Source organism: Suricata suricatta, chromosome 6 (assembly GCF_006229205.1).
Source record: "Suricata suricatta isolate VVHF042 chromosome 6, meerkat_22Aug2017_6uvM2_HiC, whole genome shotgun sequence".
Lineage (NCBI taxonomy): Eukaryota > Metazoa > Chordata > Mammalia > Carnivora > Herpestidae > Suricata > Suricata suricatta.
The window spans coordinates 45,740,254-45,758,707 of NC_043705.1; the positions used below are offsets into that span (position 1 = coordinate 45,740,254).

The 18,454-nt window shown below is 36.6% G+C and overlaps 1 protein-coding gene across 1 annotated transcript in view; it reads right to left on the reverse strand.

Moving 5' to 3' along the window:
- The window catches only part of ADAMTS6 (ADAM metallopeptidase with thrombospondin type 1 motif 6), a 265,952-nt gene that overhangs the window by 18,972 nt on the left and 228,526 nt on the right, over nt 1-18,454 (reverse strand). Inside the window, exon 21 of the mRNA XM_029942319.1 lies at nt 8,773-8,977. Within this exon, the coding sequence (XP_029798179.1) occupies nt 8,773-8,977 (205 nt within the window). The remainder of the gene's footprint in view (nt 1-8,772; nt 8,978-18,454) is intronic.

Sequence of the window (18,454 nt, forward strand, 5' to 3'; positions counted from 1 at the left end):
TCTATCATTAAGAGTTTCTTGTGATTTGTTTCCCTCTCTGCTCTTCCCCCTTCTCATAAAACATGTAATTTAAAACAAAACATGTTCAATATGGATATATTAAAAATATACATAGGTGAACATAGTAATAAGAAAAGGTTAATAACCCACTCTTCACTGTCCAGAGAGCCTTGGTTTTACATCTTTTCCCCCACCTCCCAGACCCCATTTCTCATCTGTATTTAATAAAAAGATCTTAGCATAAATTTCTAACTTAAAAAAATGTAATACTATATTTTGACTGTCTTTCTATGTGAGAAAAAACAATGTTTAACATCAGTGTAATTGGTTTATAGAATTCCACATGAGAGGGATGTACCACATTTTATGTAATAAATCTCCATCTTTGGACTTGAAAACTGCTTAAGTTTTAAGCAGAAGTACTTTTATCATTTTTCCCTAAGGACTTTAAGAGCTAAACTCAAAGTCTGCTCTTCTTGGCTAACTTATTTTCTTCTTTTGTTATGGGTAGGTTTACTCCTTGATACCTCCCTGTCCTTGGCTACATTTAATAAACATGATATATACCAAATATTGTGCTAAGTGCTAGAATTTATACAGTCTTTACAGAAATCCTAACTTTTGGAATGTGGAATCCTTGGTTTCCTACTTGCTGGGTGTAGTCTTCTGAAGAGAATCCTTATTAATAGTAGACAATGAGAACTCGTCTTTATGAAGCAAGCTGGAGGTTGATTGAGAAGTGTATTCTTAGAGTGTGGTAACTAAGAATACATGGCCATTGGTCAAAGTTTATTGCACAGAAAACCTCTGGACTTCTCCTTGTACCTAATAATTCTCCCTAAACATAATGAATTTGACTCTTCTTTAGTTGGATCAGTCTGTTCTTCATATGAGGAAAAGATGCTTCTTCTTCCAATGTCACAAAGTCTACTATTTACCTCTTTTCCAGGTTAAAATGCTGTTTCTTAGAGTTACCTATTAAAGTTGGTGGCTGAATAAAGTCCTCCAATTTTCTACACTGTATGTTTAACACTTCAAATCTGCTCTTCCTCTCAGTCAAGTGAAGATCTTATCCACAACATTTTGAAACCCTGTTTCTATACTTTTTATTCAACAACAACAAAAAAAAAAAAGAAGAAGAAGAAAAAGAAAAAAAAGAAATGTTCCAGATCTACTGCATAAGCTACACTAGACTGAGAAGGGGGTACAAAAGTGAATAAGATGGTCTCTACCTTCCAGGAGATCATAGGTTTATGTAGGAGATATACATGCGAGCACAGTCAAGTACTATAAAAGGAGATGTAGAATATGTATATTCTTGTGTCCAGCATCACCTTCGCCTATTTATAATTACGTTTACATGTCTTCTCATCCCTTCCAGACTATAAGCTCCTTAAAATTATTTCATTTCTATTTTTAATTTGTACACTGGCCCATTCTGACCCTCAGAATTCAGCACAGGGCTTTGAGTATACACTCAATAAATATATACTGTTCTATATGAAGGATGGTTTTCATTTACAATCAGGTAAGTCAAGATGTGCTAGTTGTGGGATGAGGATATCATTCATAATGAACACTATATACACCTCATGTGGCTCTGTCGGGGCAATCTTTGAGCCTGATGCATGTCATAGAGAGAAAATTACTACTATTTTTTTTTTCAGGTAAAATCAAGGATCCCATGAAAACTTTTCATCACCAGGAATGTAATAACAGATTACATTTCCTCCAACTTAGAAAAAGTTTCAATAAGATGCATTTTGAAGGAGGATAACATCTAGTTCTTTCCAATATGGCTACATGAGAAGGTTTAGTTAGGGTCTTAGTGGCCAAAGTGGTCAAATTCCTGATGTCTGCTACTTTTTTTCACACCCAAATCAACATACTTATTTCCAGCCGCTGCTCCTCTCTTTTCATAGAATCCATCATGGGGTCCTGTTAATCCAACTCCCACATCTCTCTCACATCTGTCTTTTCTCTGTCTCCACTGCCACTAATCTTACTTCAGACAAACATCATTTCCTTCATGTAAGATTGCACTCTTTTTCTAACAGGTCTCCTTATTTCTTGCTCTTACTTCACTCCCCTCTCTAAAGCACAAATCAATTATATTCTCTTGTGATTAAAAAATAAATCCTTCAATGGCTCGTTATTGTCTTCAGGATAAAAATTCAAACTCTATCCCCTGATAGGAAGGCTAAGTTCACCTCTTCAGATCCATCTCTCCACACTAACGTGCAGTATTCTCCAGTGCAAGCCCAGTGCCGAGCACAATGCCAATGCTGCTGCCACTTCTACTAATGAACCGCTACTAAAAACAATAATGATAATAGCAGCTATCATTTAATAACACAATATATACCAAGAGTGTGTTAAGTGCTATAATTTATATAGTCTTTACAGAAATCCTATGATGGCAATTATTATTCTGGTTTTAAAATAAGGAAACAATCTTAGACTAAGTGGTTGGTAGAAAGTCAAGCAGCTATTAAATGGCAGACTTAATGCTAATGCTTACTGTTTCTGGATGTTAGGCATTGTGTAAAATTATGTCTTTTGCAATTGTTATCTCAGTTAACCCTTAAAACAATTCTATCACTTTATATTTCAGGAAACCAAGACATGCAATCATGTGTTCTGTAGAATGAATAAAGCCCTGGTTCCTGTCTTTGAGCTTGCCCCACCGGTGTCTAGTCCTCCCGACTTCATACCACGTCTCCTCCATCCACCAATGTTAGAAGCCGAGGCCTTCGAGGATTTCTGCTGCTCTCCTAATGCTTAATATTATTACTGATAATAATTCTACTACCTTACATTTCGTAAGAGCTTCACAGTTCACCAATCGCTTTCAAATACAGTATTCTTATACAAATTTTTGAGAATGGTTACAGATAAGGAAAACTTAAGAAGCTCAAGGTTAAACAGATAGCAAGGGGTAGAACAGAACTAAATCCTAGACTTTCTGATCCACACTTGAGCTCTTAGCATCATCAGGATGTCATGAGAACACTTAAGAAGTATTAATTAATTATTAAAAAAATAAATTGAAATAAAGTGCAAAAAGACTTTAGGGAGATAGACAGAAACATGTAGGATATATGGGAAATCCAATTTTAGCATTTAATATCTAGCCACAAAGATTACATGTCTGTACCCAAAGCCTCAACTCTGGTATCTGTAAATATTATACTTCTTAAGGGTGATTATAAATTTAAATGTTTAAAAAAGGCTTGTAAAAAAACAGCAAAGGCATAGGGATGCCAATTAGACCAGCTTTATTCAAGAACTCTATCCTGCAAATTCTTTTGACCTTAGGTCAGAGATATCCAAGCAGAGATGTTCCTCAGCTTGTTTTTATTTTTACTTCTTCCTGCTTTATTTAGCCTACATTTCATCTTTCCTTCTCTCTAGCCTTTAGATAGATAAATATGTGTATCCATCTGACAGCTTCAGTTTTATTTAACTCTCTAACAAAATAAGAAGTTCCAGAAAAGCAAGATGTAGCCATGGTTCTGTATTTGATTAGTAGGCATTAACTTAATTCTAAGTGCTTCAGAGTCTTCTTCAGAAATAAGGGTATATTTTTGCACATTTTTTACTATGCCTTAAACTTTACTAGTAATAATTAAATATTGATACTTAGTAATAATTAGATATTGAAGGACTAGTAAAACTCATTTTTTAGATGAAAGCATAGTTATAAACATCAAAATCCATCCCATTTGGTCTCACAATAAACTATAGTTGCTGGGTGGAAGATACTATTTCAATGGACAATACATTGTCCCCCCCTCCCCCCACCCTCAACCACAGCGAGAGCACAAATTGGGGAGGAGCAGAGAGAAGGGGGAAGAGGATCTGAAAAGGTGCTGCTCTGACAGCAGTAAGCCTGATGTGGGACTGGAACTCATGAACCCTGAGATCATGACCTGAGCTGAAGTCGGATGCTCAACCGATTGACCCACCAGGTACTTCTGGACAATCTATTCTTTAGTAAAATCATTTTTCACTCTTTTCTTTATAAATAGGCAGGTAAGTACCTATTTTTCCTATTTATTCATATAATCAAAATTTTACAATTATTTAAAGTCTTAAAATCTGATCAGACCATTTGTTTGTTTTCATCCCAGTGAGATATAGGAGGTCATTTTTATGAGAGATGTATTTATACTTTAGCTTAATGATCTATCATTAAAAACCAAAAACATATTTTGCAGAGAAAACTATTTGAAATCACACCAGGGAAAACAATTTGGCTGTCACTTGTAAAGAACAGAAATGTTAACATTTTGGGGTTAGACTGAATTCTCTCTGGAGATACAGGTTTAATTTACCTTGTTATAGTACCAAGGTAAAACCTAGAAGTAAGCAAACGGATGTCACAACTGTCTTCTAAAAGAAAGCATGTCCCCTGCAGGTAGGTTTTGTACCCTTTCCAACCCCACCCCCCCAATCCCTTCTTAACTAATGCTACCTAAATGTAAGTCCTATCAAATTAATTGAGTATGATGCCAGCAGTCATCCACTTGTCCAAGATTAAGTACAAGAAATAGACCTTTTTCAATGGCTACTCTGTGGGAGTCAAAAAAAAAAAAAAAACCTATTCCAATACATCAAAAGAATGGCTTATGATTGCTGGAGCCCATCCACAGTATGCAGCAATGAGTCTAAGAGTTACTTGACAGGAGAGGGCAAAAACAGAAAACCATTTAAGTCCAACATAGTACAGGTGATCCCAGGAATGAGGCTATATTCTAGGAAATGGGAAAGCTGTTGCTTCACTAGTTTCACAAAAGGCTGCTGAAGAGCCATTTTCTACCAAGTAATTTGGCTTTTTTGTTTTTTTCTTTTGCCATAAGCAAAAAAGAAAATAACCCAGTGGGTTTCACTGATGGAGAAAATGAAAAATGGTTCCTGGCTTTGCAACAATGGAAATTTTATATTAGAGAGGCCAGCAAAGAAAAAGAAAAGGGCAAAGGGTACATTCCTCTTGCAGCAACATGTTTTCACTAGTTGAACCTCACCCTTGTGATTAGCAGAGCTCAGACAGCTGATCGTTAGAAGTGGGGAAGGGGCAGACCAAGAAGGGAAGTTTTCAGGGGTGTGTCAAATGAATACTGTGTGAAATATTTGCAGCAGCTAACCAAAAATGATTGAACATTGCCTGCTGTTCTGGTAGGACCTCCTCTTTTCAAAAGTGGGATGTATTCTGTTCCTTTGGGGAGACATTCCTCTTCTCACTTTGTTCTCCATAGCTACTCAGACATTTATTTCACTTAATGCTATTTACTTTCATTTATTTTTAACCAATCTAGGGAAGAAGTGGGCTTCCTAGTAAAGTAAAAAAAAAAAAAAAAAAAAAAAAAAAAAGGAAGTGTAAGAGTGTAGCCCTCCTTTGGAAAATAAACAGGAAAGGCTGAATGGTATAAAACTTAACTTTTTTTTCTTACTGAGAAAGATCCAAAGAATAAAGATAATGGTACAGATAGCACCTGTAATCTGGAATCTCTAAGATAATAATGGCAGCATTTCTTGAACTACGCTTACCCCGAGCGGTTTTCTTGGGTTGTCTATGGAGAGAGGACAGCAGCTACCAATGCTTTGTTTGCAGTGGTGGTCCCAACATGTGCATACTACACCCTCAGCACTGCATTTTTGTCCTAAGCTTCGACTTAGCTTTCTTTTTTTAAAAATTTATTTATTTATTTTGATAAAGACAGACAGAGACAGAAAGAGACAGTGCGAGCAGGGGAGGGGCAGAGAGAGAGGGAGAGAAAGCGAATCCCAAGCAGTTTCCGTGCCATCCACAGAGAGACTGATGTCAGTCTCAAATCCACGCACCGTGAGATCATGAACTGAGCCAAAACCAAGAGTCGGACACTTAACCAAATGAGCCACCAAGCCGCCCCTTGACTTGGATATCTTAAAGAAGATAGCAGAAATGTGATTAAAAGCCCACCTAACTTTTTCATGTTTCTTCAAGCAGCCTCTTAGGAGAGCCTAAGGGCCTCTCAGAGCATTTTGAGCAAGTGATCTCTAAGAGTGGATAGATAAGAATCAAAATTCTCAGAGCAGGGTAATTACAACATATATGAGGTTGATTTCAGAAGAAAAACTTAAAACGGTATTTGGAATGGAAACATACTATAACATACATATGCCTTTTTTTTCAAGATGATTATATTTGTTTTACATTAAAATTAAAACATAATGATACAGAAAAGTGTAGATCAAGGGATCAATGAATACACCTGTGCATGTGATTTTAGTGTTTTCATGGTTGGCAGAAATTTCTTCTAGTGTTTGCTTATGAACTTATCTGATTTTCTCCACTTTTAAAATGTTTTCTTTTAATGTTTGTTTATTTTTGACAAAGAGAGACAGAGTATGAGCAGGGAAGGGGCAGAGAGAGAGGGAGACACAATCCAAAGCAGGCTCCAGGCTCTGAGCTATCAGCACAGAACCTGACGTGGGGCTTGAACTCAAGGACCACAAGATCATGACCTGAGCCAAAGTCGGATGCTTAATGGACTGAGCCACTCAGGTGCCCCCTATTTCTCCACTTTTGGTAGCAAGGTGACATATAAAGTTGAATCCTTATTATCTATCACTACTTCATGCAATCTTATTTTCCATTTATTCTTTAAAACAAACCCTCTTCTTCACCCTACTTTCACCTCATGATCATTATGTTTCTGTTCAGTTGTTTGAGGAATAGTCTCTGAATAAGTAACTGAGTAAATAACTATCTTGTTATCAGGAGTATCTTTTCCAGCTTCCCTTTTCTCTTCCTATTTCATATCCCAAATTCCAACACTCAATTTAGCTTCCATCAACTAAAAAGCTTTTCTTCCTTTTTTAAGGTTTATTTATTTATTTGGAGAGAGACAGAGAAAAAGAGGAAGAGTGAGAACGAGCAAGCAGGGGAGGGACAGAGAGGGAGAGAGAAAATCCCAAGCAGGCTCTGCACTATCAGCAGAGGGCCTGACATGGGGCTTGAACTCACAAACTGTGAGATCATGACCTGAGCAGAAATCAAGTCCAAGGCTTAACTGACTCAGCCACCCCAGCATCTCAACGAAAAACTTTCTGATTCTACTCCAAGCTATTCTGACCTTCTTAGCTCTAAATTTCTACATCATTTATACATTTATACTTTATAATCCACCATTTTATTAAACATTGTCTTATGTTAGTCTCTAGTTTTTTCATAGTTATTTTCCCAAGCTTATAGGATTCTTTTATATTGCTCATAGTGCCTATTACAGTGTGTTTAGTTAGTACTAAATTATACTTAGGGACTTGACCTGAAAGCCTAAAACTGTTGAAGCCAATCATCAGGCCTCTCATTATGATTTTCCTGTAACAAATTTGTCATCATTTTCAATGACTACTTATGAACTTCTGTGAGGATCCTGGGCACTGGAACACAGGTAAAATAATTACCAACATATGTACAATTCTACAAAATGTCTATTCTTTATCAGACAATTTTATTTTCCAAATCAATTTAGGAGTTAATCCACCCACTTTTAGGAAACAGAAGACTTCACACTGTTTTCCATGACCACTCACCAAGAATATCTCTACATTTGATTGAAACACAAAAGTTTAGGTAGGCAGATGTAATTACTGAAGCTGGAGTACCGCCAGGAGACTTGGAAGAACACTCCCAATTCCCACCAAAGATTCCACAGATAATTACAACTAGTCAGAATCTCCATTTCCATGTACAATCTTAAACACAGTCCCTCTTTTAGGCCCAGGCCTCTACCAAAATAAGGCCACTCCAGTAGTAAGATTCACAGGGAGAAAGGTTATATCCAGGGGTTCTTAAAGAACAATGTATGTTTTCTGTTTATTTAAAATTTTTTTTTTTAAAAACTTATGAGGTCTACAGGAAATACCCAAAGTAAGTACCACAATGTTTCCAGCAGGAAATGCATCCTGTTTTGTTAACTTGGAAGAATGACCTTCAGTTATACAGTCAGGTACTCATTCTTTTTAATATTAACTGACATTATGGAAGAATTCAACTACTCTATGGGAAATGTGGAGAATGGTATAGTGTTTCCATTTACATGGCTCATGAAGAATGAGGACTCAAGAATTAACTCTACCCCTTACCTCATTTTTCATAAGGCAATTTTTCTGAGCCTCTAGATTGTCTTAGGCTTTTTTTTATATCTTTCATATACACGTAAGGCAGAGAAACATTATCTTAGTCAGGTCTCCCTCACTGATCATGTAAGCAGAGGTTAATGATAAAGGCTCAATTGGACTTTTTGGTATATTACAACCCTCAACTCCATGTTTCTTCTCCAGGTGCAACAGAAGGAATTAACATACATTTAGATATATAATAAGTGATAAAAATTGATAAATATTCATATGTATGAATTATGTGGTTAGGCGGCAACATGACTTGGGAAAAAGGATTTATCACTAATTCTGAGCTTATTTTTCTGCTCAAGAATAGCAAAGGAAGAGAAAAACCACTTAAGTGAGTACTCACTATACTATTCTTTCCAATTCACTTTAGGTTTAATTTTAATCAAACTGATGTCTAGTTTCTCACTGATGTCCCTGACCTAGAAAAACCTTACTTCCTGACAAGCAGCAATACATTATAAAAGGGACAAATATACTGTAAGGCAGTCCCTACTTGTTGAGTTCTAAGGTGTTCACATGCTTAGGTGTCCTTACTATTAAATGCTTTGGTACTGATAGCTAAGACATCTCAAAACATACAGTCTCAGATTCCCTTACTTCTGACCAGTCCAAAGCCACCCACTGCGGTGGACATGACTGGTTGTTGCAGGACTCCATTTCAATAGGCCGGTGTGTTAAACAGCCGCTGTAGTCCAGAGTCTCCTCCTCAGAAGGTCCAATCTTCCTGATGCAGAGCACTGCCCTGGTGCGCATCCCACCGTCACAAGTCTTGCTACACTCCAACCAATCCCCAATGAACCACCTGCAGTGACAAGTAGAAGAAATGCAGAAAAACATTTCCTCAGTAAAGCCAGAGATTTTCAGCTGAGGGAAAACTCTGTCATCAGTGGACTACATCCTCTCCCTAGAAGAGTTGACATTTTTCAGTGTTGGTTAATGTGACAAATGACAAATGGAAGAACTGCTAAGGAAAAGCTCTGTCAGCTGCTTTCCAAAATGTAGTGCATGGGCTCTGAAGCAGACAGGAACCTGTTCCAAACAAATAATGCATTAAGTTTTTTTTTTTTTTTTACCAAATTTATATTTTCCCTTCTCTGAACTAATTTTTTAAGAGAGAGTGGGGGAAAGGGGCAAGGAGGTATTGAGAGAATCTTAACCAGGCTCTATGCTCAGTGCTGAGCCCAATGTGGGGCTTGATCCCATGATGCTGGGATCATGACCCGAGAAGAAATCAAGAGCTGGATGTTCAACTGACTGACCTACCTAGGCCCCCCTGTAAATTCATTTTTAAAATAAAGATAACAATATAAATATAAATCATGAGACTGTCATGAGGATTAAGTAAAGTAATAAATATGAAGCTCCCAGTCATGTGCTGGTTAAGTGTTTGACAACTGGCTCTTTATGGGAAGGCAGGATCTTGATTTGTTGTGTTTACCAATTTTGTGTGGTGAATACCTCACTAACGCCAATTTCAACCTACATCCTTGACATGCTGAACATAAAGAGAAGATACACTAATAACAGGATTTCAGGTAGGCTTTAGCATACCACTGAAAGCTTCTAACATTGTGTCTAAATACCACAGACAAGGAACAGTTGCTTTATTTATTATCACATTGAAGCAGGTTCTCCTACAATCAAGGATTTTGTGCTAAAACCACATTAAAGGAGCTAGGGATTTGTTTTTTGATTTCCAGAAATGATGGTCAGGCTCTGCAGAAAATAGTAGGTCTTTACAAGGCTTATGGGGCAGAAAAAGCCTGAAGATACAGGAGTCTCTAAAAACCTGCACCAAGAGCAGAGCCTGAGTCAGCTCTGTGAAAACACAGAGATCTGTTGTTTTGACCATTTATTCCTAAAAATAGCATCTAAGCAGCTAATGGGGGAAGAGACTGAAATAACAAAATGAACATGTTACACATTTGTAGGTAAACCACTCATTTTTCCCTGAAGTCATAAATGAACTTTTATATATGTAATTTTAGGGTGTGTATGTGTGTGTGCATATATGTATGTGTGTCATGCTTCTGCAGAACTCACTCTCTTAGACACATTATTTGGTCCAAGGGTGTGAATCAAGATACAAATTACACCAAGGAGAATCTGGCTTTAGAACTTTGATACCTCCACTAGAGCAAAAGGGACCCTTTCCCTTCTTGTCACAAAGGTGCATAAAGCTGTAAGAGCTGCTGGTGGCCATGTCCTCTGTCAAGTGGAATTAGCTGGTGTGAAAGAATACAGAGGAGCTAGAGGGCCCTGATTCTGTTGCATCCTGGATTCTAGCCATTCCTGAAGCATTCAAGGTTGCCCTTCCCCCAGGTTTGTTAAGTAAACCAACAAATCCTCTTCTGTGCAGAAAGTACCTGAAGTTGAAGTTGTATTATTTTCAACCAGAGTGCTGATTAATATATTATTGTATTTAACTCAATAAATATATGCTGAATGCCTACTATATTCAAGGAATTACACTTTGTTTTGTAGAAGAAGAAAGTAACATTAGTATTAGGAAAAGTAGTTATCCAAAGTCATGAAAAGAGCAATGTTGAAACTAGGACTATATCCCCCAGTGGTTACTGTTTCCCTTGAATTTCATTTTTAACCCTGCTAAGTAGTAGGATCTAGGTCATAGGCATGAGGTCACTAGCCGTTTTCTTCAATCCATGATTATAAATCATGCAACTATCCTCAGTGGATATGCTCATGCTCTTCTTGGGTAAGAGACAAACTGGAGAGAAGAGTGTGAGCTTATGTGATTGTGCCAGTTTTGCATGTGGAAGATAGTACCTTAGTGAAGTCAGAATACTAGTTTCCAAATTTGAGCCTGTAGATAGCCAAATGAGCAACAATGACCTTTGTTCCTTACAGAGGAAAGCCAGCATTTAGAAATATGGTAATTAACCAGTTTCTCAAACTTAAAATACATCTTTCCAAAACTTAAACACTTTCAACCTAAAATTCATTTAAAAAAATAATTTAATGCTGAGAATCTCATATTAATGGGGTTTTTCTAAGTTACTTTCCAGAGGAGATTTAAAGCGATTTTCATATTCTTTCCATTTTGTTTTCCACAGATGAACATGATCCCAAGTTGTTAGTACCATTTTTGGTAAAGAGGAAAATGTGTACTGAGAATAATAACTTGCATGCCAGCCATAGTGAAACTCTGATTCAATTCGCAACAGTGATTTCATCACCAAGATTAGGGGATAAAACAGAAATGTGTATAACTCAGCCACAAAAAGTCCAGTCATACCACCTCCAGCCATGATCTCATTAGGTCTCATAATGTAAGAGGGTTGGAGGCCTTCAAATTAAACACAGGTGCCCATAGTAATAGCAGTGATTCAGGAGGTGTTGCTGTTCTTTGCTGCGTGAGGTCAGGGCTACCTCCACCTTTTTATTCTTTGTCCTCTCTTTTATTGCCAACCATCTCTTAGTCTAGATGCTTCAGTCTAGCATTTAATTTGGAATGTATAAAAGTAAAAGTATTAACCACCTCCCAATTTCCCTTTTGACTTGAGCTCTGATTTCAGTCCCTGTTGCATCTTTATTGCTCACCGAATCATCCCTTCCCCTGTCTCTCTACGGATTAAATCATACCCTAGTTATTTAAGTTGTTCTGCAATTTTGCCACTGCATCTACTCATCTCATTTTCTCTATTCCCCTGTCCAGTTTGAGACATATGGCTTCCTTCACCTTTACTCCACTCTCCCCATTGCATTTGACCCTCTGCTGACCCTTCTCCCCATTTCTCCTTTTTTCTCCTCTAGATTTTGTAGTAAAAAACACAAAAATTCTCTCTGGAAATGTCAACTGCTGAATTGTTATAGTCTGAACAATACCAGGAATGCTTCTTTCTGAGCTCTTCCCAACACCCAGTGATCAAATGGTCTACATTCTCACAAGTGTCTTCATATCCACTAGACACTAACAACTAGTGAGATTCACATTTGGCTGTCTGAAATAAGGATGGCATGGTGCCATTTGTCTAATCTTAACCTATAGTGTCTGTGAATTAATAGGACAAACAATATATTATGGGGGGAGGGAATAAGAGAGATATTATAAAATATGTTCACCAAACCTAGGTTAATCAGAATATTTTTGAAGCAAGAGCCAATTATAAAGCTGGAATGTTATTTTTGCTTTTAAACTTAAAGGGAAATGGCAGAGCATATGAAAATAAACTGCTATTGGATGTTTGGATTAAAAGAGAGAGATAGAAAGAGCTTTCCCAGCTTTTGTCCCAGAGTCCAGCATCTACTTATAAACTCTTCTCATAAACACAATATGGCAAAATTTAAAAAAAATTTTCATAATCTAACAATAATATCTTTACTCAAAGAGAGATTCAAATATGTAACCTATTAACTACCTTACTAGGATACTAGAACTTTGCTAGATTTTAAAACAGATTTCAGAAAAAATTCTGGGTGTGCTTGAGTGGCTCAGTCAGTTAACTGCCCGACTTTGGCTCAGGTCATGATCTCACAGTTCCTGGGTCCGAGTCCCTTATTGGGTTCTGTGCTGACAGGTCAGGGCCTGGAGCTTGCTTTGGATTCTGTGTCTCCCTCTCTCTCTGCCCCTCCCCCGCTCATGCTCAGTCTCTGTCTCAAAAATAAATAAACTATTAAAAAAAGAAAACAAAAAAAATCTAAACATTAAGTTGGTAAAAAAAAAAAAAAACAAAAACCTGCGCATTACTCAGCTAATTGGAAAGTAAAACTAATACTAAGCATAAACCTCTATGCCCTAAATATTTCACAGTTGAGATTTTTCTAAATTAAAAAATAAAATGCAGGGAAGCCCGGATGGCTCAGTTGGTTAAGTGTCCCACTTCAGCTCAGGTCATGATCTCTTGGTTAGTGAGTTCAAGCCCCGCATTGGGCTCTGTGCTGACAGCTTAGAGCCTGGAACCTGCTTCAGATTCTGTGCCTCACCCCCTGCCCCTTCTCTGCTTTGGCTCTGTCTCTCTCTCTCTTAAAAATATATCAACATTAAAAAAAATTTTTTTAACATATAAACATCTCTGAAATTATGGAAGTTGAGAATGTGTCAATGAAAAAAACAAGTATTAAGTATTTAGGTGCCACCAGATGTTTGATTTATAACTTACAACATTAGTGATATATGTACAATGGGAAAACATCACTAGAGAGCAGTATAACCTGATCATGACAGGTATTGGCCTGCATGATTTTTGTGATTGTTCCCAGGCCTTAAATTTTGGAGTTTTATAGAGAACTCTGATGAAACTTTTCTAAACTTAAAATAGATTACAGTTGTCCCTGGGTGAGGTACAATGACTCAATAAATTGTTAAACATTATACCATAAGAGATATCATTATATAAAACTTAACCCTCTGGCACCTGAGCGGTTCAGTTGGTTAGGTGTTCAACTTCGGCTTAGATCATGATCTCACAGTTCGTGAGTTTGAGCCCTGCATCAGGCTCTGTGCTGACAGCTCAGAGCCTGGAGCCTGCTTTGGATTCTGTGTCTCCCTGTCTCTGTCCCTCCCCCTGCTCACAATCTGTCTCTCTCTCTCAAAAATAAATAAACACTAAAAAAATTTTAAATAAAACGTAACCACTAAGTAAAAATTTCTCCCCAGTCCAAGCATCCTTTAGCACTTTTGTTAAAAACCCTTTTATTGTACTTAACATATCCTTAATTATAGTTATTTTTGTATTTATTTACCCAATTAGATTGTCCTTGGTCAAGTGAGCCATTCCTCTCAAAGCATAGTGCCTTTTACATTGCAGTTGCTTAAAAAATGTTTTTTAATTTGAGGTCACAGTATTATCACAATGTATAATACTCTACTATTTTCACCCTTCTGATTTTTACAACTTTAAAAACTATAGTATCATACAGGAATAATATTCAATACCAAGAATTTTTCACACGAGGCCATATATAGAAACATTCTTGATAGAGAAAGATAGCATGGTGAAAACTGAACTCTTGGCCATTCTCTTTGGATTCCAACTCAGCATTACTTCCTTTTCTCATGGTGGGGCACTAGCTTCCTATCAGTCATGGACTTTAATATCAACCCCTCCCTTTTCCTTTTTCCAATTATTTAAGCCTTTGTCAGGAATCCCACCATGTTCACTCAGTGCCTTTGGAATTCTTGTTTTCTTCCTGTCCCTAGTCACTTTACCACCTTGATTACTATACTTTTTCTCATAGAAGAGTTGCTGCTATGAGGACATTAATTTTCCCAGCAAGGCTTCCTCTGCCCTTTAAGCTTTTCCAAATAAACACTATTAGTATTTCTCTACCAAAGCCTCATTCCCCTATTCTTCCTAGTCCCCTATCATTTTCTTTATAAAACACAAAGATATCTTACTGCCCTTTAGTTTTCCATGCCCCGCTTATGAAGTATCCAATATAAATGAAGACATTGGAAACATTTTACTAGTGAAAAAGATAATTTATTATTAAAAAATACTATTTAGGGGCACCTGGGTGGCTCAGTTAGTTAAGAGTCCAACTCCTGATTTTGGCTCAGGTCATAATTTCAAGGTTTCGTTGAGTTTGAGACCCATGTCAGGCTCTGTGCTGACTCTGCAGAGACTGTTTGGAATTCTCTCTTTGTCTGCCCCTCCCCAGATCATGCTCTCTCTGTCCCTCTCAAAATAATTAAATGAACTTAAAAAATACCATTCAGCAGGGTGCCTGGGTGGCTCAGTTGATTAAGTGTCTGACTTGATTTAGGCTCAGGTCATGACGTTATGGTTTGTGAGAATGAGCCCCACATTGGGCTCTGCACTGACAGCATGGAGCCTACTTGGGATTCTCTCTTTTTCCTTCTCTCTGTCCGTCCCCTGCTGTGTGCCGAGGCTCATAAAAATAATAAAAAATACTATGTTAAATTAATAGTACTGGGAATTTGAGATTTAAAAAAATATTTATTTATTTTGAGGGAGAAAGAGCACGTGCACGCGCGCGCGCGCACACACACACACACACACACACACACGCATGTGCTCAAGTAAGGGAGGGGCAGAGAGAGAATCCCAAGAAGGCTCTTTGATGTCAGCTCAGAGCCCAACATAGGGTCTTGATCTCACAAAACCTGAGATCACAACCTGAGCCAAAATCAAGAGTCAGATACTTAACTGACTGAGCCACGCAGGCACCCTGATAACAGATCCTTTCCTCAAAGTAGGCAAATATATTTCAAATAGATTAAAGTTTACATTTAAAATAAAGAAGAGGGGTGCCTGGGTAACTCAGTTGGTTGAGGTCCAACTCTTGATTTCAGCTCAGGTCATGATCCCAAGGTTGTGGGATCAAGCCCCACATTGAACTCCACTCAGAGCATGGAACCTGATTGGAATTCTCTCTCTCTCCTCTCTCTCTCCTCTCTCTCCTCTCTCCTCCTCCTCCTCCTCCTCCTCCTCCCTTGCTTGTGTTTTCATACACACATTCTCTCTCTCAAAATAAATATATAAACTTTAAAGAAAAAGAAACTTTGAGAGAAACTTTAAAAGTACAACCTTAAAGTGGATAAGGCCTTCCTAAACTATGAAAGAAATAAAAGTTTGACAATTTTCCTATGAAATATTAAAAAACTTCTATAAGTAAAAATAGATCATAACACCATATAAATATGAAAAACACATGACAAACTCAGAAAAAAATTGTAACAGTGGTAAGAGTAAATACCCTTAATACATTAAGAGTTAAAAAATCAGTAACAAAATGAGAAATACTTCAATAGAAAAATGGTATAGGACTTGGCCATGAATCAGAAAAGCAAAAATAAGTAATACAAATGGCAACTGTATATAATTTTTCAATGTTCATCCTTATCTGCGATCTAAGAAATACAAAATAAAACAACAGTTCAATGCCAAGGCTTTTTTTCCTGATAAAATAATAAAAAATTGTTTTTAAAACAATAGTATCCAGTGTTATGCATTTTAGAAAAATGATATTCTAAAATGCTGTTCGTGGGAATATACATTCATATATTATTTCTGGAGAACAATCTGACAATGTTTCGAAGACTAAATTATATTTATATCTGAACAATGAATTCTATCCTCACTCATTTAACATAAGAGCATAATTAAAGAGCAAAGTTTAATAGTGAAAACTGTTAATGCTATGGTATTGTAAGGGATCAAGAGCTGAAACACAGCCAAAATTATTCAACAGTAGAAAACCAACTTAAGTACACAGTGACATATTTACTGAATGTTTTAGAAGATATTTAATATTCAAAATACATAGAAAACTGACAAAACATCATAAACCATATCATACCATTTTGTTATATACACATGTCTACATAAACATGGAAAACTGAAAATTTATGCATTTCAAAATATTAACAGTGGCAGTTTAAATGTTACAAGTAATTTTTATTTTCTTATTTTTATTTATCTGTGTTTTAAAATTTTCATGCTTTAATATGCACTACAAAAACCAAATATGATTATCACATCATATCTGAAAAAAAACTTATCTTTTTTCCATTATTCCATACTCACTTAAAGTATTGTTGGGGGTGCCTGGGTGGGTCAGTCAGTTAAGCATTCGACTCTTGATTTTGGCTCAGGTCATGATCTCAGGGTTTGTGAACTTGAACCCCTATGTTGGGCTCTGCACTGACAGCGAGGAAACTGCATGGGATTCTCTCTCTCTCCTCTCTTTCTGCTCCTTCCTTGCTCCCTCTCTCTCTCTCTCTCTCTCTCTCTTTCTTTCTCTGTTTCTCTCAAAATAAATAAATAAACTTAAAAAAAGTATTACTGAATTCAGTAGTCTTTCAATGATTTTTATATCTAGAATCTCAACATCTACTGGGAATTTTATGATATACAACAACCATTCTGAAGAATTGAGATTTTTTTTTCAGAGTCTCAATTCAAAGGAATTAAAAAGGAACTAAAAAAATATGGACTAATAAAAAGTAACATTTTAAACTCTTTATATCATTAGTGCTTTCTGATAAAAACAGTCAGCCTAAATTTTCTCTTTTCATATTCTCTTTATCTTTCTTTTTCTAATTCTATTTTCTTACCTCCAAACTTAAAAAGTTACTATATAACTTTTATAAAGTCAATAAATAACTTATAAACTTAATAAATAACTTAAGTTTATTTATTTATTTTGAGAGAGAGTGTGTGCACAAGAGAGAGTGCACAAGAGAGAGAAAGCACGAGCATGCATAGGAACTGGGGGAAGGGAGAGAGAGGAAGAGAGAGCCAATCCCAGGTAGGCTCTGCGCAGTCAGCACTGAGCCCAATGCAGGGGCTCAAACTCAAAAAACCTGAGATCATGACCTGAGGCAAAATCAAATGCTTAACCAAGTGAGCCACCCAGGTGCCTCAATGAATGACTTTTATAATTACAAAAGGAAGGAAACTTAATTTTAATTATGTATGTTAATTTGAATGTCAATTATCCTTCACTACATATATATTATATAGATTACATAATATAGTTATTATTTATTATATATAGATAGATCAATCTATATTATATATATAACATAGCTCCACAGGTAGATAGATTAACAACTCCAATATACTATATAAACCCACAATACATGGGATAGAATGACAAACCAATGAAATCTCAAGGGGTGTTCAAATAGCAGTTAAGGCTAAACAAATAAAGAAGCTGAAGACAAAATAGAACAGGTGTGACCAGGACCACTCAGATGTCGTAAATGGCTGATCAAATGCCAAACATAATACTTAAAATCCTGAGTGTCAGGAAATTAACTTAATGGGTAGAGATGCACAATTACATGAAAATAATGTTGAAAGTTATCAGAAACATGGGAAAGAACACAATTTTACCCATGGTTTTTAAGCAGTTTTTATAGTTAGTATAGTTCCCTCATTTCTTTTGAGTTAAATTTATGACAATAATTGGCAGAAGAGAAAAAAAAATTTTTAAAAATCAAATGTCTTTAGGGGAGTCTGGGTGGCTCTGTTGGTTAAGTGTCCGACCTCGGCTAAGATCATGATTTCACAACTTGTGGGTTCGAGCCCTGCATGGAGCTCTGTGCTGACAGCTCACAGCCTAGAGCCTGCTTTGGATTCTATGCCTCCCTCTCTCTCTGACCCTTCCCTACTCGCATGCTGTTTATCCCTCTCTCTCAAAAATAAATAAACAAAAAAAAATCAAATATCTTTAGGGCACCTGAGTGGCTTTGTCTTTTCTCATGTAATCATTGCCCTTTTTTTTTTTTTTAATTTTAAAAAAGTAATCTCTGCACCCAATGTGAAGCTTGAACTCATAACCCTGAGAT